Source organism: Vipera ursinii (assembly GCF_947247035.1).
Source record: "Vipera ursinii genome assembly, chromosome: Z".
Classification (NCBI taxonomy): domain Eukaryota; kingdom Metazoa; phylum Chordata; class Lepidosauria; order Squamata; family Viperidae; genus Vipera; species Vipera ursinii.
In genome coordinates, this window is record NC_139517.1 from 104,220,885 (window position 1) to 104,243,773 (window position 22,889).

General features: G+C 39.7%; 1 protein-coding gene across 1 annotated transcript in view; it reads right to left on the minus strand.

Moving 5' to 3' along the window:
- The window catches only part of LOC310650202 (macrophage mannose receptor 1-like), a gene marked incomplete at its 5' end in the record, with an annotated part of 77,217 nt that overhangs the window by 13,216 nt on the left and 41,112 nt on the right, over positions 1-22,889 (minus strand). The window contains 6 exons of the mRNA XM_083379033.1: positions 4,782-4,892; positions 7,480-7,632; positions 7,868-8,033; positions 9,779-10,008; positions 18,226-18,328; positions 19,865-20,010. Coding sequence (XP_083235159.1) covers positions 4,782-4,892; positions 7,480-7,632; positions 7,868-8,033; positions 9,779-10,008; positions 18,226-18,328; positions 19,865-20,010 — 909 coding nt within the window. The remainder of the gene's footprint in view (positions 1-4,781; positions 4,893-7,479; positions 7,633-7,867; positions 8,034-9,778; positions 10,009-18,225; positions 18,329-19,864; positions 20,011-22,889) is intronic.

The window sequence follows — 22,889 nt, forward strand, 5'->3', positions numbered from 1 at the left end:
TCTTGTGCAGTCAGAATTAGCCCCTCAGTATCTTTCTTCAACTTTCCTGCTCACAGACATTGCCAGATCTTGTTATTATCTACTTTTCCTGCATATTGGACATCCAGCACTTTGCTTTTCATGTCTCTTTTCTGTTCTTTGCTTGGTCTTTCTTGTATGCTATTTAAGTCTTTCCAGGATTCAGTAAGCCTTCATGGTATATTAGTTTCAATGTATCTTCCTTACTGTCCTTCAGATACTCTTCCAATGCCATTTTCTTTTCTTCAGTTGTATGAAACATTCCATGGCTGCCTATTTTCTTCAATAAATAAAGTCTGTCAACATGATGACGAGAATGAAGGGCATGATATACTGTAATTATTTTAATGGTTTTCCTATCCATGGCTTCTAGTTCGGCTTGAGTTTAGTCCACTATTCCAGCTGTGTATCTAATGACTAGAATTGCCCAGGTGTTGATTGCCTTCATGGTATTTCCTCCATTGAGTTTGGACTTTGAGTTCTTTTTAACTCTCTTGATGTATGCACCTCTAATCTTTTTCTTGACTTCAGTGTGCTTGATGTTGTCAACTTGAAGGATGCCCAGGTATTTATAATTATTTTCTTCATCTAAACTCTTGATATTATATCTATAGAGCATCTTCATTCCTTAACATTTTCAGGAATGAATTAGTTTTTCCTAATGATGGTGGCACATCTGTCCAGCACAAGGTAGAAAGAGCTTTTTTGCCACTATGTGCTATTGGACTGTATTACCATACTAGTTACCAATTTGAAAGTTAACAGATAATTGGTCTGTAGTTCCCTTTTGTTGGATCTTTCATTATCAGTTAGGTTTTGCCAGATGTTAATCAATATCCCATTTCAATTCCTTGCAGTATGTTGTTAGCTTGCTTGGTAATAAAGTCAGATGTTTCAATCAAAACCCATGCAATTCATCTTCACCTTTGGGCTAACCAATCCTTGATTTTCTGTCTCCCTTTCTCCGCCATTTCTCTTGTTATTAAAAGTTCTTTCATGTAACCTTTTTATTCTTATCCTCTTCCTTTATCAAGCTGCATTCTTGTCAGGTGCAAAGAATCAGAACCATTTGTAAGTTAGCAGTATAGAAGATTGATTCACAATAAATACACAATAATCTGGACAATTAAATTTCAACACTAAATTGGTGTCAAATAAGAGTCAATGGAATTAAGGAGGGTTTGGACTTTGAGGACTTTGAGGACTCCAAACTTTTACCTTCAATAATTTTTATTTGTTTATCAAAATACAAAGAGAAAAAAGTAATCACAAACTAGAAAAAGAGAGAGGGAAAAGAAAAAAGATAGTGTGAGAAAAGAAGAGAAAAGAAAATGGCACCAACTTATGAGTCTCTTTAGCACAGTAGAAGATAATAACATTACAGCCACAACTTTTTGCTTTTAAACAACAATATGTACAAACCATTTCTATAACAATAAACCTAACTAATTAATAAAAAAATCAAGTTTTAATTTTCTTTTTCATTGCAAGCACAAAATCTGGAAGCAATTTCAAAATAGATACTAGCTTAAATATATTCTCATATTTGGATAAAAGAGTCAGTTTCACCATCTCTGCTTCTTAAGAGCCTTGGTGGAGCAGTGGGCTAATGCCTCCTTAAGTAACACCAGCTGCCTGCAATTAGTGCAGGTTCGCATCCCACCAGGCTCAAGGTTGACTCAGCCTTCCATCCTTCCGAAGTAGGTAAAATGAGGACCCAGATTGTTGGGGGCAATTAAGCTGACTTTGTAATAATGCCACTTGGGGTGTGTGTGAAAGCCCTAATAAGCAGGCATATACATAGAATGAAGGCTACTGCTAAGCTTGTAAGCCGCCCTGAGTCTTCAGAGAAGGGCGGGATATAAATGTAATAATTTTTTTTAAAAAAATTATTGCTGTGGGGAATAATATATACCTCTATTGATTCATTAATCTTTATCCTAATTCATATTAAACTTCTCTACAGAAATTCAATCTTTTTTTAATCCTAAAGGGGGAAAAAACTTTCACTAGTTTTGATATTTTATTAGCTTTAAGCAATACTCAAATATTATATATAAAAAGGAAAACAAAACAAAACAAAGCAACAACAACAAAACCTTCTTTATTAAACCCAAACCCAAAACACAAAACTACATTAGGGATTTCACAGTATTACAAAAAGAACAAACAAACAAAAATAGAGAATACATTTACCAACTTATTGTATACATATGAAGCTCCCTTAATACTTTGTTTCAATACATATGTCAAAGCTTATAAAAATCTATCTTAACTAATTAGATCATTAAATTTAAGTCACTCCTTCCAACTTGTCTTCATGGAATGAATTTTTTTTTCTTCTCAAGGGTGACACTTTTCTTCAAGGAGTTCTCAGTCTGTAAAGTTTCTATCTCTAAAATGTCAATCATATCTTTTTTTCCTCAAATAATTCTCGACCTTGTTGATGTCCATAAGAAACCCCACCAGACTTGACCTCTTAAGAGTTGTGAATTTACTTGACACTCTTGTTTTGGTTGCACTGGGAGGATTTTATTCAAACCATCATCATAATAAAAACTGATGTCAGATTTCTATTCCAAAGGTACAAATAGGTTATTTGCGTTATTCAGCAGTTGTAGAGTTGACACAGTAGCTTAATAGTTGATTATCAACAGTGAGTTGATAATATTTTTTAATCTCCTCTGTATCACTAACAGCTTTAAACCCTAGGGAGTTTATTGTATATTTGAACATTAAGTGTCTTTAATGTCTTTAATAACAGATTCCAGCTCAGTGTTAGACGTCTTCATGTTTAACTTCAGCTCCCTCTAGTAGTCAACAAATGTTATTTCTTTTTTTTCCTCCTTTCCTTTCTCTGGCCAATCAGAGTTCATGAAAATCAGAAAATTTCATCCACCCACAGCACATGCTGCTAGACTACAACTTATTTTAAAAGTAGTAAATTAAAAGCCATGACTTTTATCCTTGTATTTCAAAAGAAAAAGTAATCAGGCTTCCTTCTTTTGGCTGCCTTCAGAAACCCTCTTCCTTGTCATTTTACAACAAAGGAGCCTCAAAGATGGTGTATAGCTTCAAAAAGGAGTATTAGGGCCTATGCCATGGGTAGGCAACCTCGGCTCTTTTATGACTCATGGACTTCAATTCCCAGAATTCCTGAGTCAGCTGACTCAGGAATTCTGGGAGTTGAAGTCCATGAGTCATAAAAGAGCCGAGGTTGCCTACCCCTGGCCTATGCGATAGGTAAAGAGAGCCCCTTTTAGCTCATAAAGGTAATAATCTCATAAACTGATTAAGAAATAAAGGGCACAGCTTATTGTCCATTTGAAAAATAAACTCCAAAACGGCTGTTTTATCCAACTCCGATGTGATTTCTGCCCTGCCCTCCAGCTTCAGCTCACCGGCTGTTCTGAAGCTCGGCTTCTAAAATTGCTTGCAGACTGGGGCTGTTACAGAGGATCTTGAGGGATGATTCTGGGACACTCCCTAATCCAGGCGGGTCAGATAAACAAGAGAAGCCTGTTCCTTCTGTTGCTGAGTGAGAAAAATGGCAATCTAGAGAGAGGAGGTTTTCTGGGTGTGTCAGCTGCTGGCCATGTCTCTACCAGAGGTCAACAAAGATATTTAACTGTTGATCTCTTAATTCTTCCCCACAGCTGTGCATGCTCTTTTCCTACATATTTGTATTTTTTTTAGTTGTGCTATAGCTGTGCACAGAACTGTAATGTACTATAGTTGGCTTATGTACTGTAATGTACTGTAGTTGCCTTATTTCTTGCAGTGAGCTGATGTTTATATCTGATTTTACAGTGTTGGCAGTTTTACTACTTATGCTATCTGTTTCTTTGTAAACTTAAATGCAGACAGCCTTAATCTGTTGCTTTTTTGTTGTTCTAGATGCTCATTTATTTCTGGTTTTAATTTTTCCTTTTTAGTTAGAGAGCTTTGTTTTTACTGTGGAAAAAACAGAAGACAGTGTGCCTGGTTTGTGAATAAAAGCAATTTACTAGTTATACTGACTTCCTCTACAGCTCATTCTCTCTGTTTGCCTCTATAGTCTGAGAGGCAATACTTCTGGCAAACAGCTACAGTGAATATATTAAGTTGTATTATAAATCTGTGTTGATCTGATAACATCTGTTCTGTTATTTCTGATTCTGGATGTTCTTTTTAAATCTGTACATTCTTTTTAGATAGCCTCTATTCTTGGAATTGATTTGTAATAACAGACATTATTTCTTTGTTTTTATTCTTTGTATATTTGCAATGGGTAAACAAATGTTATCTGACAATCCTGCATCTACTGGTCTTGGTTGTTCAGCCAACAGTTCTGGATCCTGTAGTCCAGGGATGTCAAACTGACGGCCGATAGGCCGGACACAACATCCGGAAGTCGCACCCACCCCATTGCCGGCAATGGCAAAACTGTCCCGATACATTGTGCAATGTCATGTGACATTGCAAGTTTGACATGTCTGCTGTAGTCCATTTATCCAGGAACTCTACGCCTAAATGTGATCCTTTTTGTCCAAGGTGATGTCTGATCTGGTATGAATTCCTGTAAATCACATCTCACCATATTGTTTTTGGAGAGACACTCTTCATCCAGCATCTTTAATGAGACCTGTCTGGTATGCCTCTCATCTTCCCCAGGGCAAACAAGCCCCACAATGATGTCAAGATAGTGTTTCAATGTGTGTGTGTGGGGGGGGGGGGGGTTTATTATTATTAGCTATATAGATAAATATTAGTTATATAATTACCATCCAGATTTTTGAACAAGCCTATCCAATATTCTGCATCTCCAAGTTTTTCCATTTGTTCCTGTAAAAATTGTAATTCAGCTGAGTCTTCAATTGAAGTCAAGGTGCCACCTATGAAAGATAAAATGAATCAAAGAAGTTCACTAACAGGTTTGATTTCCACCCCGCCAAATAAGGGCCATTTCACAAGGCATGACCAATTATTTTGTCTAGCATAGGCAATAATTTTAGTTTTGAGTATTGTAAAGAAGCAAATAGTTCTGTTTCTAAAACTGATTAGATCTGTATTGCTTAATATGTGTAGGACAAAACCCATGGCAACTTACTGTATTTTCCGGCGTATAAGACAAATTTTTAACCCATGAAAATCTTCTCAAAAGTTGGGGGGTCATCTTATACGCCGGAAAAAAAACACAAATCAGTCGAGCGTCCCCGTTCTTGCAAAGCCCGGCCGCCCCGCGCAACTGAGCTATCTCTGGCGTGGCTCCAGGACACGGCTGGACGGGAGCGTCGGGGGGCTCTCCCCACGCGAAGGCGGCACTGCCCGCTGGCTCTTGGCCCGAGGGGAGGGCCTTGCGCCCACTGGACTCACCTGTCACCAGCACCACTGTCCCCCCCGCGGGGATGCGCTTCCGCCGGACGGTGCTGGCCGAGACGAGCCAGCAGGCAGCTGCCGTGAGCACGGCGCTGACGGGCAGCGGCAGGATGGCTTGGCCCAGCGCCTGCAGGACGGCCAGCAGCCCCATGCGCAGCAGCAGCCGCCAGCTCAGCAACAGGTCCGAGCGCAGGAGCCGCACCGCCAGGCTGCCCAGGAAAAGCAGCCACACCGAGAGGCTGCATGCCCAGTCCAGCTCCATGAGGGGCAGGGCGGGAAGCCGGCCAGGAAGAGGGACCGGGAGCCCGGGCCAAGCGTGCCTCGGCCGACAGTGAGAGGGAAGCGGCACGAGTTCTAAAAAAGAGGCTGCGGGCGGAGCTGCCCTGCCCTGCGCCCAATGGGAGAAATTCAAGGCCTGGGGGGGAAGCAGGAGGGGCGCCGGCCATGGCGGGGTGGCGGCTGCCCTCCGACGCTACCTGCCGCCTGGGAAACACTGCACCTCGGGGGCCGGCAGAAGCGCGGGAGCAGCGGGAGGGCCAGCGGGGCCAGTCGGGCCTTCGCCTCCTCTGCGACAGACAGGGAGGGCAGGGCATGTAAGTATTTCCGGCGTATAAGACGAAAAACCTTGAAAATATTCTTAAAAGCCGGGGGTCGTCTTATACGCCCACGCCGGAAAATACGGTATTCTTTGTGAATAATGATACTAAAAGTTAAAGCTGATAATCTGCAAAAATATATTTTGTACAATGTAATGAAAAGAAGGGAGCTTGGTGCTCTCTTGAGTTTGACTGTTTTCTTGCAGATGTTTCATTACCAAAATTTGATAACATCTTCAATGAAGCACTGGGTAATGAAATATCTGCAAAAAAAAACAAACACAACCAGGTTGAGAGAGCACAAGGAGCCCTCATTTCAACCCTGAGTTACAAATATTTATTGGAAAGACAAATTTATTTTGTTCTAAATTCTCCATAGTATTTGAGATGCCCCACCTCAAAGAATAAAAAGAATAAGGAAAACTATCAAGTCTTCCAAAGTAGCTGATATTTCAAAATATTCTATATTTATAAGATGCTTTTAAAAAAGCTTCAAAAGGATTAGAATTATTGCTTTCCAATATCATATATTCTACTGTTCTATAAAAGAGAATATATTAGAATGAATTTGTTATTATATCACATGCAATTTGATGAGTTCATGTGTCATTAGCCATAGAAACAGAATAAAATGATGGCAAATAATAAATGACAAGCACTCAGGCACACTCTGTGTTTTTATGACCAAAGTATCTCTCTTGATTCACTCCCTGAAGCTGAACAGCACAAATGCATCATAGAATCATGGGCTGGTTCTAGTCCAACTCTCTGCTCAAGACAGGAGTCCTTATTTCAACCTGGACAAATGAATGCCTAAACTTTTCTTGAAAACCTCCAGCAAAGAAGCACCCAGAACTCTGAGAGGTAAGCTATTCCATTGGTTAATTGTTCTCACTTTCGGGAAATTTCTCCTTAGTTCTAGGTAGGATCTCTCTTTAATGAGCTTTCACCCATTGCTTCTTCGACTCTGGCATCTCCTGGTACAGCAATATCAATCAACTGTACACTTCGGTTCTCTATGACTGCGATATCTGGCGTGTTGTGTTCCAAATGGCAATCTGTATTATTAATTATTATTATTATTATTATTATTATTATTATTATTATTATTATTATTATTATTATTACGGTATTATTATTATTATTATTATTATTATTATTATTATTATTATTATTCCTTCAATATTTCTATGTAAATGTTTATATGTCATTTTCCACCCCACCAGAAGGTTTTGCTTAGTGGAAATATTTCTTTTAGTAATTATTTTCAGTGGATGTATAAAATAGATATTTATTTCTCTTTATATTATTCTCATTATATGTGGCATCTTCCTACATCCTCATGCTCCTCTTTCAAGAGCTTTGTAAGGTAGAATATGATACGATAAAACTTGGGGTTGCTGGCTGAAGATTTCTGTATTTAAAATAATTGTAAATGTAGACACTAGCGAGATTTCTGTAAGCAGGGAAAATTACTGTTTGTTATGTAGCTCAAAATGATACTAACCTATCTGACTACACTTCATGGACGCTTTTGGCCAATATTCCATTGAAGCATATAATTTATAACAATGACCTCTGAAAGGAATCCAAGATATATGGCTGTTTTTGGAGTTCGGGCATTTTCCTGGCAATTGTGGAATCTCAGTTGGCACCACACCTGTTATAAAACAATAAGTTTTCTTTATTAAAGGAAACACATATGTTTTAACAACTAGCCACTTACAAAATTATTAATAATAGTAATAATACACAGTGTAATGAAAAAAATACAGTAAGATAAAATAAATTTCATGTTTTTTAAAAAAATATCTTGTTGATATAAGCCACTTTATGTACTAACTGAAAATTAGTGCAATACACAAATTCCATTAAAATAGACTTAATTTGCTTACCATTGTATCTTTCGCAAACAGAGAAGTATTTTTCACTGCAATTTCCTGTTTTCCAATAACCATCAATACCTAGGTAGACACAGGCTGTTTTATGCATTGGTTCCTCAGCAGCCCAGTTAGTGTACACCAGCCTCCAGTTACTTACCCACTTGTACACACCATCACTCTAAAACCAAAGTGCATAAGGAAATGCAAGAAAACATTTTATTCATTTAATTTCAGTATCAATAATCCTCACTTAATATCTAACTGTGACAAGAATTTACACTGCTAAAGAAAGCACTTATTTAGTGAAACATGGTGCGACACACATTTAGCAACAGTAGTTCTGGCAGTCCTGGTTGTGGAATGAGCCAGCAGTGTGTGGCAGCACCCAAAAAAGCTAATGAAATCCTTGGTTGTATAAACAGAAGCATAGAATCAAAATTATGTGAAGTATTAGTACAGCTTTAGTACCGCCTTAGTAAGATGACACCTGGAACGACACCAATTTTGGTCAGTACATTACAAAAAAGATGTTGAGACTTTGGAAAAAGTGCAAAGAAGAGCAACTAAGATGACTAAAGGCATAGAGACTAAAACATATGAAGAATGATTACAGGATTTGGGTTTGGCTGGTCTGGAGAAAAGAAGGACTAGGGGAGACATGATAGCGGTATTCCAGTATTTGAGCGGCTGCCACAAAGAGGAGGGGATCAACTTACAGTATTTTCCAAAACACCAGAAGGCAAGACAAGAAACAACAGAGGGAAATTAGTCAAGGAGAGAAGCAACCTAGAATTAAGGAGAAACTTCCTAACAGTGAGCACAGTTAACCAGTGGAACAGCTTGCCTTCAGACATTGTGGGTGCTTTATCACTAGAGGTTTTTAAGAAGAGACTAGATAGTCACCTATCTGAAATGGTAGAGGGTCTCCCGCTTGAGCAGGGGGTTGAACTAGAAGAACTCCAAGGTCCCTCCCAACTCTATTCTGATTGATGGTGATCATTAGGCAATGACTGAACCATCATTAGGCAACAACCTCACATTTTTTTCTACTCTGCCACACACAGCTTTGCTTCAACTTCCCCTACACTCTCCTCCCCTGCTGCAATTTTGGCTACTTCCCACTCTACCACTGCCCCATCACCTACCCCACCACCTCTCCACAACAACCTTGCAGAAGGCCAGCAGCTGTTTCAACCAGATGTGCCTTGTCAGCCACCGAATGAAAAAAACAGGGAGAGTCAGCTCAGGAGAGTGTGGGATGGCAGGGTAGGCATGGGCAGGGATGGAGTCCAGGCCAAAAGGGCAGGGGGGAGTTAAAGAGGTAGGGGGAGCTGATGCCACCCTGAAAGTGGTCAGGCTGCCAAAAACCTGAATTTTGATCACCTGGCGCCAGGAGTATTACAATTGGAAGACCATCCATAGCTACCATTCAGCACTATCATAACTTCAAGTGACCACTAAATGAATGCTTGTTAAGTGAAAACTACCTGTACCCCTTTTTCATTGCCAACTGGACTCCATGTCCTCTTCCTTAACTGTGAGAAAAGCCACTCAGAGTTACTTAAATAGGAACAATATAAATCTTTTACAGAAATAAATCAATTCTATGAAAGCATTTAGTCTTCAAGGTCCATGCAGAACATTGTCACATATATGTCATGTCAGGTGCCTCATTTATAACAATGATAAACGAGTAAATGCAATTTTTGCATTTATCACCTTAAGATCACAACCACAGTTGCAGTTTCACTTAGTGATCTCTTTGTTTAACAATTCAGTTGCCAATCCCAAATATAATTGCTAAACAGAGACCACTTGTAGTCATTCCACTTTCTAGTCTCACAAAATCCTGTTCTTGAGTTCCTTATCTATGTGACAATTTTTTCAAGTATGCAATTGTGAATATATAGATTCTGTTCTTACCTCTTTGCTGCTTAGTCCAATCCATACAGGCTCCTTATATTTGAGCACCTGCAGCCATATGAATGATTCTGTGTAGGGATCTACAATGCTGGCAAGTTTTAAATTTTCAGATTCACATTTCTTCCTTGCTTCTTCCCAGGTCATCTTGGGGCTAACCATAGAATAGCTGCTATTTCCATAACTGATATAGTGAGATGCTGGAACTGTTGGTTCAGAGTAAGGTGATGGACCTATTTTTAAATGTATATATAAATATATATTAGTCAAGACTGCCCCCAGTTCTAAAAATGAATACTGCTTTTGTTTGTTTCTGAAAACCCTTAATATTTAATTTTTATCCTTTCTTAAAATATCCTCCCAGTTCCACACCATGACAACACTTCATGCAAAAAAAATAAATAAATCAAGAGCACATTAAATAAATAGATACAGTGAGTCTCTTTAAAGAGATCTTCTTGAGATATAATATTAAATGTATATCTTTAGTTAGCTCAAATATGTGAACTCATGAACTCAGGCCATCCGTTGAATACCAGTAAAAATATATTTAAATATTCAGGCTATAAGAACTTTTAATCTAATCTAATCTAATCTAATCTAATCTAATCTAATCTAATCTAATCTAATCTAATCTAATCTAATCTAATCTAATCTAATCACTTCTTTAAATCTCTTGATTGTTTCATTAAATCTCTAATCTAGGCTTCCGGTTCTGCGCAGCTAGTGCACCAGCCGAGGGATTGAGACAAACCGATCCCTATGGCTGATTTCTCTCTATTTGGGGACCTTAAATGGGCCCAAAGCCACCTCGGAAAGGTGGCAAGGAAGGAGGGAAGCCCCGTCTATCCTGGGGAAATGGCAGTCAATCTGGATGTCTGGGAAAGCTCTCCAAAAAACGACAGAAAAAAGGCTAGCATCATTCATGAATCTAGCCCAAGCTACATGCAGCTGAAGCCAAAAAGCATTAAACTAGGAATGACTGTAAACAGCGTGACTGAACTGGGGAATAATATTGATTTTCTCTCTTCTACCTGACTGATTTCATGAGGAAAAAAACCAGAAGTAAAAATCCTCCGAAAGTGAGGTTGTGTGTGTTTGTCCCACCCTTCTCTAAACCATTGCTTTTCAATCAGTGGTATATGTACCACTACTGGTATGCGAGCACCTGGCTGGTGGTACATGGCGTCGCCTGCCTCCCCCTGCCTCCCCCACCTCCTCTCCACCCCCACCCCCATGCTCCGTTCCTTCCCAGATCACTTGCTGCTGGAAAGTATGCTGCTTGGCAGCGGCCTGCAGGAACCCTACAGAGGGTGGGCGCAGGCACAGAGCAAGACCCTGTCCTCCGCAGAGACTTGTGCAGCAACCGGATTGAATTCTGATCGGCGCTTCTTCGGGTCACACATGGCCGGGAAGGCACGTTGGAATCCCAGGTACCAGTAAAGTGATCGGTCCACTCCTCCCCCATCGCCTCGCCAGCCACCAAACCCTGCCTTTCGAGCAGGAGCGGCCTTGCCCTGTTTGCCCTTTGCCACCTCCGTGGGTGCTGCTTTAGCATGGAGAGGGCAAGGCCGGTCCCCATTCGGCCCGCCATCCCCGGGAGAGCCCCACACAATTGCCTCGCCAGCTGCCGAACCCTGCCTTTCGAGCAGGAGTGGCTGTCAAGCCCCGGGCTCAACAATCAACTGGGTTGAGGGGGGGAAATCTGTGCAGCAACCCAGCTACCTGGCCTGCCAGCCAATCAGCTGGGAGGCTGAGACTCTGGATTTGAGCCACCAATAGAGCGCACTGCAGGGAAGATGTGCCAAAGCTCGCCCCAGAGCCTCTGCTTCTGGAAGCCTGCTTGCAAAAAGCGGGGCAGGCGGCAGCAGCTGCTCACAGCGCCGGGCAAGAGCAAGCAGGGCAAGGCCACTATGAAGCCCCAGGCTCGACAATCAACTGGTTGTGGGGAGGGAATCTGTGCAGCAACCCAGCTACCTGGCCTGCCAGCCACTCATTGCTCCGATGATCAGCTGGGAGGCTGAGACTCTGGATTTGAGCTGCCGACAGAGTGCAGTGCAGGGAAGACACACCAAAGCCAGCCGCTCATTGCTCTGCCGATCAGCTGGTTTGCTGCCTTGTCCTGTTTGCTTTTGGCCAGCACCATGAGTAGCTGCCGCCACCTGCCCCACTTTTTGCAAGCCCCATTATGCTGTGGTCACAGGCTTCCGGCAGTGGAGGCTCCGGGATGAGCTTTGGCGTGTCTTCCCAGCACTGTGCTCTGTCAGCGGCTCAAATCCGGAGTCTCAGCCTCCCAGCTGATTGGCGGAGCAACGAGCTGCTGGCAGGCCAGGTAGCCGGGTTGCTGCATGGATTCCCCCCCACACCCGGTTGATTGTTGTGCCCGGGGCTTGATAGTGGCCTTGCCTTGCTTGCTTTTGGGTGGTGTGGTGAGCAGCTGCCGCCGCCCACCCCACTTTTTGCAAGCAGGCTTCCAGCAGTGGGAGACTCCACCTGCTTGCTTTTGCCCTGTTTGCTTTTGGGCAGCACTGTGAGCAGCTGTCGCTGCCCGCCCCACTTTTTGCAAGCTTTGTGATGCTGCTGCCGCAGGCTTCTGGCATTGGGAGGCTCCAGGACAAGCTTTGGCGCATCTTCCCTGTGCTGTACTCTGTCTGTGGGGGCCGCCTTGGGAAAGGTGGAAGCGCAGCTGTGTGTTGTGATTCAGGGTCAGCCTGTGGGTTCGGCAGTTGGGTCGGACGATTCAGAGGAGGAGGAGGGGGGTGTTGGAGAGCTTGCTGAGAATAATATTGAGGCTTCACAGAGCCCTCAGCCAGGCCCCTCCCATCTGGTCACGACACAGACCCAGCTGTGTGAGCCTTACAGCATGGATGAAGATGATCCACAGCTGACCCTGTTCAAGGACACCCGATGCAGAAGGCAGTCAATCAGGAGTAAACAGAGGAAGGCAATGGGGCACCTCGGAAGGAGGCAGAGAGAACCCACGCCCTGAACTGTTTAAAAGGGGAATGTGTGGGAGGGTTAGTTTGCTGAAGGCAACCGTTTGAATAGCTCCTGTTTCATGGTTCGTGTTTGCTCTCTTTGCTCTGTTTGCTGTTTTATGTTAATAAATTTGGCAGGCTTAGTTCCAGCCTCTTGCCTTCTTGTAAAGGGGTTGTCCCTGCCTTTTCTGCAGGGCCGGTAGCAGGCTGGTACAGAAGACTGTGGTCTGGGACAGTCAACCACTCTGAGCCCTGTTTGGCCGGCTTTGTGCCTCCGTCCCCCAAGAGCAGCAGATTGTGATTTGCTGTCGTGTGCTTCCCCGAGTGCGCCTCAGCCCCGGATCTCCCCCCACCCAGGACTCCAGCTGCGTCTGCAGAAGGCAGCAGGGCGAAAGGCACTTTGGAGTGTTTTCCATCCATTCCGTGTGAAGGGCACCTTCCTGCCCCGCGGTCCACAGCAGCATTGTTGGCGTGCATGGATTGACTGTGAGCGAATGTGAGGTGTTTCTGTTATTGGAATAAAGCTTATTAAATGAGCTAGCAACCTCCGAGTATCGTTGATAGATCTTCCCTAACTTTCCTTGGGTGCTGCATAAAGAGTTAAAGTTGGCATCGGGTTTCTTGGTAAAAATGGATAAGCTAGAGAGTGATGGATTTTAGAGTTTATAATTGTTAGTATATGATTGTTTATGATTGCTTTTTAGATATATACCTTGTATTTTGCTCTGGGAAGTCGGGGGGGGAGGGGGGGAGGAGGGGAAGTAGAGGGGGGGAGGCAGGGGAGGGAGGAGGGAGAGGGGGAGGGGGGGAGATAGGGGGGAGGTAGGGAGGGGAGGAGGGAGGGGGAAGGGGGGTTTTTCAAAGGAAAATTGTATTTTAAAACTTTTCAATAAAAAAAATGGATAAGGAAGGAAGGAAGGAAGGAAGGAAGGAAGGAAGGAAGGAAGGAAGGAAGGGAGGAAGGAAGGAAGGAAGGATGGGAGGGACGGAGGGAGGAAGGAAGGAAGGAAGGAAGGAAGGAAGGAAGGAAGGAAGGAAGGAAGGAGGGAAGGAAGGAAGGAAGGAAGGAAGGAAGGAACAATGGTAGGGAGGGAAGGAGGAAAGGACAAAGAGGGAGGGAAGGAAGAAAGGAAGGAAAGAAGGAAGGGACAATGGGAGAGAGAGAGAAATAGAGGGAAAGAAAGAGGGAGAAAAAGAGAAAGAGGGAGAGAAAGAGGGAGGGAGAGAGAGAAGGAGAGAAAGGGAGGGAGAGAGAAAAAGAAAGGGAGAGAAAGAGAAATAGAGGGAGAAAAAGAGGGAGAAGGAGGAAGAGAGAGAGAAAGGAGAAAGAAAGGGAGGGAGAGAGAAATAGAGAGGGAGAGAGAGAAATAGGGAGAGGGGGAGAGAGAAAGGGAGAGAGAGAGATTAAATTAGTAACGTGGTTAAGTGCTTGTCACAAGGTTGCAAAAGGTGATCACATGACCCTGGAACAATGTGACCATCATAAATATGAATTTGTTGCCAAGCATCTGAATGTAAATCACATGACCCTGGGGATGCTGCAATGGTCATAGTTGTGAAAAATGGTCATAAGTCACTTTTTTCAGTGCTGTCGTAACTTTGAACAGTCACTAAGCAAATTGTTTTTTCTTTTTTCTTTTTGGTCAAGTTTTTGACACCTTGCTGGGCGACTGGTGGTACTCAGACATTGCCTTATACTAAAAGTGGTACAATGAGTGAAAAGTTTGAAAAGCCCTGCTCTAAACGGAAGCAGCGAATTAAATTTAGGGGGGGAATGAAAGGTGGACTGGTGCTGACATCTAGAGGTGGATGAAAATACTGCCCTAAATATACAGCCCAGAAAGAGAAGCCGGTTGTCATGACCTTCAAGGTGTTGATTAAACAAAGAACAGCTGGACTAGCTACAAAGTGAGAACTACAAAACTTAGAAAAAATTGACCTTCCTGGATTATAAATATTTTTTTAATTGCAACTTTAAAGTGATTGGCAGAGAAAGGACTTTGGTCATTATGGAGCATCAGATATCTGCCGAAATAACATACCAAGAAAAAATAAACATTTACCAGGAGGAAATGTTTGTTCTGTTACAACAAATGCAAATAATATTAACATTAAACCATGAGGAAATTAAAAATTAATTTGAAAATTTAAATGAATGCATTCTCAATTTAGCGTCACAACAATCAAATGATCAGAAAACAAAATATGAGAGAGATCATGTAAAGCAGGCAACTGAACATAAGCTAGTGGAGACTCAAGTGGAGAAGGACTTACATGAATCATTGAACATTGAAAAGATAACTCTAAAATCACAAAATAAATTTGAGGATAAGGAAAAAGATTTGACAAAATGGATTACTGAGCTGCTGGGAGTACCACAAGAAATGGGGAGACAAGGAATGATGAGAGAAATCTTCAACGAATATGAAGGGACAAAATCTTTTTACAAAGACATGATGTTTGATTTGTCTACTATATCCACTATAACGTTTACAAGATTATGGAAAGACTCTTTGATGCAACAGAATATTAATTAATTAATTAATTAATTAATTAATTAATTAAACTTATATACTGCCTTTCTCTCGTAGGACTCACAAGGTTTATTAAAAAAACAATACAACAATTACAAAAATTAAAAACAATTAAAATGATTACATTAACCTTGAATAAATAAAAATCCCAATTAGAATCCAATTAAAACCCCAATTAATACTCTCAGTCCAGGCCAGAAAGCTCAAAGAGCCAGGTCTTCAGGTCCCGGCGGAATGAGCGAAGGTCAGGGGCAGTCCTAAGCTCTACAGGCAGCTGGTTCCAAAGGGCAGGTGCACCCACAGAGAAGGCTCTCCCCCTGGGTATTGTCCGCTGGCAATCTTTTACCGGCGGTACCCTGAGAAGCCCCTCCCTGTGGGAGCGCACAGGACGAAGGGAGCTTGATGCCGGCAGCAGGTGCTCCCTCAGATATCCCAGACCCAAGCCATTTAGGGCTTTATAGGTCATCACCAGCACCTATTGATTGGGAGAGATGCTTGGCAAAAAAAGAGGGCTAAAGTGAGAATTGAGGAATTAGATGATGGGGTTTATCAGAGGGAATATTTAAAAATTAAACACTTGTTTGAATATGGCTGAAGAAATCTAAAGATTTTAGTTTAAGAGGGATGAACTCTCTAAGTAAGACAGTATTTTTTTTCTTTTGTTTTTCAATATGGGAACTATAAAAATCTGTGGGATAATTAGCATAAAGGAAATGTTTTAGATATTTAAATGTAATTGATTTTAAGAAAATTCCAACGGATAACTAAAAAAGGGAAAAATGTTTTGAACACAGTTAAAAGATTAGATGATTGGAGTTATTAAATGGAACATTTAAAGATTAAACATAGGTTTAATGATGGGTAAAAAGAACCAAAAAAATTGGAAATGTGTATATTAATTCAAGAGGGATACATATTTTAAGTAGTATATTACTTTCTTTTTTCTCCTTTTTTCTATTTTTTTCTCTTTCTTTTTCTCTCGGGTCTTTTCTTTTTCTATGTCTTTTCTATGTCTTTTTCTTATTTTTTAAGATATGAAAATAGATTTAAATACTTTAAGGTAATTAATTGTGGGAAAATTTTAACCAGTAGAAATGTTTTGAACATTGTAGAGAAAATAAATTTAAATAAGAATTGTAAACAGGATTTGTGATGAGGCAACCAAGATGACCAGACAGAAAAGAAGCATGATATTGATGAGATTATTATTGGTAGAAATTTTAGAAAAATCTTTATATTTAATTGTTACTTATGAAATTAATAAGAATTGTATTAATTTAGGTTGCAAAGAGAATATTGTTGGAAGAAGAGAAAATCAAGCAAAGCTATAATGTAGAATTTGGAATATAGAAATTAAGCGATAGTGATTACTTTGTAAATATAAACCCAGGCAACACGCTGTTTACCAAATATCAAGATGTTTATATTAAAAAATCAATAAAATATTTTTTTAAAAAAACTTTTAATCTAATCTAATGTAATCTAATCTAATTTAATGACCTTTAAATCTTTTGATTGTTTCATTAAATCTTTAATCTAACAGCAGGAGGAAGCTTTTGTGGAAATAGTTTTGGCCTTTTGGCCAAATAACTGATTCAATGCTACTAAAAGCCTTTGCTTCAGATATTTGGTATCATGATTATGTTTATTAGTTCACTTTATTTAAATACTTCCTGAGGTTGATGGTACTGTGATTTAAGTTTACAATTTCTATACATTCCTTCACTATGGACTTTCTTGGTTAGCATATTTGACTTATTGCAATCTTATTTGCCTCAAACGTGTTTGTTCATGCAGGTTTTTCTTTTTATATATATAATTTTTATTAAAATTTTTAAAAAAGAAGATAAAAAATACAAACTAAAATAAAGTATGGAAGAGAAAATAAAAGTAAAGTAATCAAAGAAAAATAAAAAGTTCAATAAAAACGATTAGAAAAAGGTAAAATAGATAATGGCTTCCAATATTTTTTACAAAAGTTATAATTACATATATATGCTTAACTTCTCTGTCTCTTTCAAGTTGCATTATATTATTCCACTTTCTAAGATCTATCCCTTCTAATCATCAAAAACATAGATCAGAAATTCTCTTTGTTCAAATTCTGATAGTGATCTGTACAAGATAATCTAAATTAAATGTTTAATTTAATTTAATTTCAGGTAGAGTAGTAGCCATTAACATTTATTACAAGATGCCTGTGCAAAATGCAAGGAAATTTTTTTAAAAAGAAGGTATACAACCAACTATTTAGCGTACCCTTCCAACATTTGGAAGCAGTAGAACTGCATTTTCTGAGATCTGCAAGTGGGCATCGCATATTGCCAGAGGTTACCATATGAGGACAAATCATGCTTTGCTAAGATTACTTGAAGGTGGAAGATACTTCTAATGTAATCTACCATATCCCCTGAATGGATCGCCCTGTGATTAAGACAGATGGAGAGGAAGCTAAGTACTAGATTGCAAGAACACAAGTTAGACAAGGAGATCCGAACTTGTTGGTAACCTCATAACAAGGATATTCAATTTTGTAGCTACTAAGATTGTTGGCCATGGAGGCAGAAATATAGACAAGAAAATGATTGAAGCCTGGGAAATAGGTCCCTTGTCAGACAACAGGAGTGCTGATTTACCATCAGCTTATCAGGTACTTTGGAACCAAGGATGTGGCAGCACAAGGAAACAACAGCCAATAGCTCTCTATCAACACACTAATCAACCAATAGGAAGCCACACCCAACCACATACAACATAAATATGATGCAGACAGCAGCCTAAAGCACAAATTCTAGTAGAGAGAAGTTCCCTGAGGATAAACTCCAGTCTGAAAGCTTGGAAGACTAAACCTCTGGTACCAGTGTCCAGTCCAGATTGGATTCTATAAATGAAATGTTCCTATTTTCTGAAATTGAATTATTGACTTTTATAAACTTACCAGTATTTTTTTGGCAGATGTAGCTCCTCTGAGATGAACAGGATCCAACTCTCCAATATCCTGCAAGCCTTTCAGGTTTTCTCAGCATAAAAACACAGTCACCCTACAATATTTAGGCATATCAAGAAAGCCAAACACAATCACTGGTTTCATGACTGGAACAGTCTTTCTGGAACCCCTCCTTTATAATGTCCAAAGAGGGGGAAAAAGTGTTTTTCTGTTTCTGGTAACTACATAACATGATACCTATATACGTTTCTTGTCATTATGTCCTATAGAGTCTAGCACAGAAGCATCTGGAAGCGTACAATAGAAGCATATTGAGCCTTCATCATCAAAGGAAGATGCTGCCACTGGCTATAGTGAAAAGGAAGTCAGTAGTCTCTAACAGCAGTCTTTAATAAATCTTTACAGTCAGGGTACTTCATGAACAATAATGGGTTGTGCAGAACATGCTATCTTAGGCAAAGGAACCATTTAGACAGTCATCTCTTCCCAAAAGTCCCAGTGTGCATGTTCACTCGGGACCACTATGTTTCTTTGACAACCCCAGCAAAAGTGATATCTGCATATGCACAATCATGTAGAGAAACTGGAGAAGCCTTCAAAGATATCACACTGGGCCTAGGCCCCAAGATGGAAAAGGAGTTCTTTGCTCATGTCGCCACGCTTTGCCTTTTGGGATACTGTGCACAGCTTATTGGATATATCAAAGGTAAGCAACTATGATAATAAAAAATGCCTGTGTATCTGAAGGCTGTAGCAATCTTTATGAATCATGCATTCTAAACTTGGCAGGGCCATTTATTCTCCATAATTATTTTAATTTAATATCTTTTAATTTTTTATTCTATAGTTTTTTATTTTCATTTTACTGGATCTTTTTTTTCTTTAAGCAAGTGTTGGCTATAATAAAATTCTCCCCCAAATAATATGCAACGCATATTTTTCATTCATACCTAGAAAGACAGGAGTAACATTGAATTTTTTTCAGTATTATATCACCCCCTGTTGATGAGGAGAAATCATAGCAAACTTTATTTAACAAACAGAAAAGATCTGAAGTATCACCCGAAAGGGTAGAATTCAAGAACTTTTTATTTTATACTTGCATTTTGCCTCTGAAAATCCCATAGAAGGTTTCAGACAGAGTGCTCCTAAGAGGCACATTCTGCCTCCTTTGCCTAGCACAAGCTAAACACTTGTAAACAGAAGTTTAGTGTAGACAGTTGCAGGAAAGTTGGGTCAAAGGAGTTAAATCTGAAACTTGAGTGAAACTCTTATCCCATTGGCAATTTGGAGAAAAAGATAGAAAGGAAAACTCTCCCAGAGACTTTTAAGAGCAACTTTGCACTTTAACCACCTGGTTTAATTACTGTGTTTTGATGCTTAGATCATATTCTGAGCTCAATTGTTTTAAATTACTTTTCCCCCCAATAAGGGCTCTTTATAATCTCTTCACAATCATAATGCTTATTCTAGACCCTATTTATTCATTAAATTTATGTAGCCAGACATCTCATAAAAAGAATCTCTTCTCTATATATTTTCTGTATCATTACAGGAATTTAGCGTCAAGGATATTAACTACACCTTTGCAGGGAAATAGAACAGAAAAACAAAAATGAACTGGACTTACATTGTATGAACGAGGTGACCCTTTGGCCCAGTTTGTAAAATAGACTCCACTTCCATCAGTCCAGAGAAAAAGTCCTTCCCAATTCTTGTCACTGAGTCCAATCCAAGCATCACCAGCAGCATTTTTCAAATTTATTGTGAGAAAAGCTGGGGGAATATATAACATACTTATTTTACAATAAAGTATTTTGCAGACCCATCACTTATTATATTTTGTTCCATCCTTTTTACAGCTTTCTTTGATTATATTAGATTTTAAAAAGTGCTTTACTGTACCAGATCAAACTCTGCTCACATACAACATTTATGACAGCCATCATTTCTATATTCCTATCTTAAGAACCTTCCAGTCACAATATGGAAGGATGTCAGGCAAAAATGCAAAGATACAGTTTGCTTTAAACTGCTGCCATAAATACAGATATCCAGACTGTAGCTTCCATCTCATGTTTCTAATGTTTTAATAGCCACTCCTGTTGCTTGTCAGTGTTTTAGACAAGAATTGCTCAGATGCTGACTAGCCTAAGCTATAGGATAAATCTAATTTTCCTCTTATTAGGTAGCAAGTCATTGGATATCTCTAGAAGAGTCACTAACTTTCTTGCAATTGCTGTCTCCATTAGATGCCCTACCATTTAGCAAACTTGGTGTTCAAGGTATTTTGCTTATTTATTTGTTAAATGTATTTGCTGCCTATCTTGAGGTGTGGCTTCTCAAGGCGGCTTATAATAATAAAAAGGAAGAAATAAAAGTTTAAATGGAACAGAAGTAAAATAATAGAATAATAAATAAACAATGAAAAAGAACAAAATGAGAATATATAAATATGATAATCAAAAAAGAGGAATGAAGAGCAAAGCGGTGGAGTCTGCCATTAATGTACTAGCACCTCCAACTATATTGATGTTATTATTTTTGCCCACTCAAGGTATCTCTGGGTGGCTAACAAAACTACTCCCAAACAATACAAGAGAAAAGAAAAAAACCTACCATGAAATAGCACAGACAGGTCAAATCAAACCAATGAATAATAACCAGTGCTTTTTTTCTAAAAAAAAAAAAAGGTGCCGGAACTCAGAGGTGCTGTCACTGGGAGTGATGCCGGTGTCTGTAAGAACCCCCTCTTGCTACGGCGCTGCAGCCTATCCTTTGCATCCCCTCCTCTGCGGCTTGGAGCCACAGGCCGTGGGGATTCTCCTCCCCACAGCTGCTGTGGGGATTCCCCTCCCTGCAGTTGCCACACCGCAGCCCATGGGAGAGAGCAGCACAGCTTGTGCAAAAGCTTTTTTTTTTTGCAAAAAAGGTGCCAGAATGCCATTCTGAGCATTCTATGAGAAAAAAGCCCTGCTGATAACCACCTATTTGAAGGGCCCAAATTCATCATAATTTTGTCAGTCACAATGGCAGAATGTAGGTTTTTTTAGATAAAACAGAGGAGCAGCTTGCCACTACCTTCTCCTATAGAGTATGAATTGATGTCTTTGCCATTATCACTAAAGTGACCACCTACCTCCAACATCTTTCTGTATCTCTGCTATGGAATATAGGTGCCTGTTTGCTTTAGCTCAGCTTCTAAGAATATAAACAGTCATGATGTACTCACAACATTTTTGATCCATCCCTTACATAAACATCAATCTCCAGGATAATAAGGCTTGAGGAGACTCCTAGTAGTAAGTTACCCCAATAAAATCACCCCTTAATTCTTTCAATGTTTGCAGCTTCCTCAATTTGGTATATTCCAAGTATGTTGGGACTGCAATTCCTAGAATTCCTAGGTATCTGGGAACACATTTTCAAATTCCACATTTGAAAAGCCTGTTTATGGCATTATAAATTAAGTGCCTTAAATTTAAGGTAGACAATTGGATAAGCATGAAGGATTTTAGATATTCAACTATAAATGGCATTTTCTTGCTTAGCAACCAGAGATAACAGATTCCAAAACTAGATCATTTTCTTCTGTGATCTCTGTCTATGTGCTATCTCTTTCTAAGTTCTAAGAATATACATCTGTATAAACATCTGCCAGCCTATCCTCTAGAACATCCACTCCTCTTTTCATTTTAATGCATTAGAGAACTAACTTTATCTAGCTAACATTGACTTTTTATGCTTGTAGAGGTATGCTTGTTCAGAAAAAGTGAAAACATTGATTATTTTTTTATAAAAAGTTGGAATTGTAATTGAGCTGATATAATACGATATAGCAGAGTGATAAAGCAGTGTAAATTGATTATATAATTGAAGAGAAGCCGAACATTTCTTGCCAGAGTTGTTATCAGGCTTAATACACAGAAGTGCATAAACACCCACAACTACATGTATGTGCATGTATGCCATGAATGGTTCCAGCATTTTCAAAATAAAAAAATATTATGGAAAAAGTGAGTGAGTGAGTGAGAGAAAGAGATGAGATACTTAACTGAAATGTAGAAAGAATTTGGAAGATCTATGCAAGGACTTAATGTGATTTTGGGAACATTTCCTGACAAATAATGTCAGCTGATATTTAGGGCTGGGTTGGTGTCTTTCATTTTTTTAATGGGGCTTGTTTGAACCTGGAACAAATCTGTTGTTCTTTGTTGTTTTTGTTTCCAAAACTTTATTTCTTCTGAGCTAATGTATGATTCACTTTCTCATTGGATGAACCATTTCTGTTTCTTGGACTTTTCCTTCTGTTATTTTTCTTCATGAGGTTTTTTGTTTTGTTTTGTTTTGTTTTGGAGATATCAACTTTTAAATGCAGTGTGTTAAAGCAATTCAACGTGGATTTTCCCTTTTTTCACAATACAATAGCCTCTCATTATAATAACAGAGAGCCAGGATTGCTAGCAATTGTAAGGGCTGAAGTTAATTTAAAGGGATTTGATAAAGTAAATCATAGTCTCCTTTTTGATAAAGTGGGAAAAATGGGCTTAATGGCCCCACTGTGCATGGATTCACAGTTGACTTCAGAGTCATCCTGGTGAAATAGTCAGCATATAAATTTAATAAATAACTTTTTTTTCCCCAAATGCCACTAT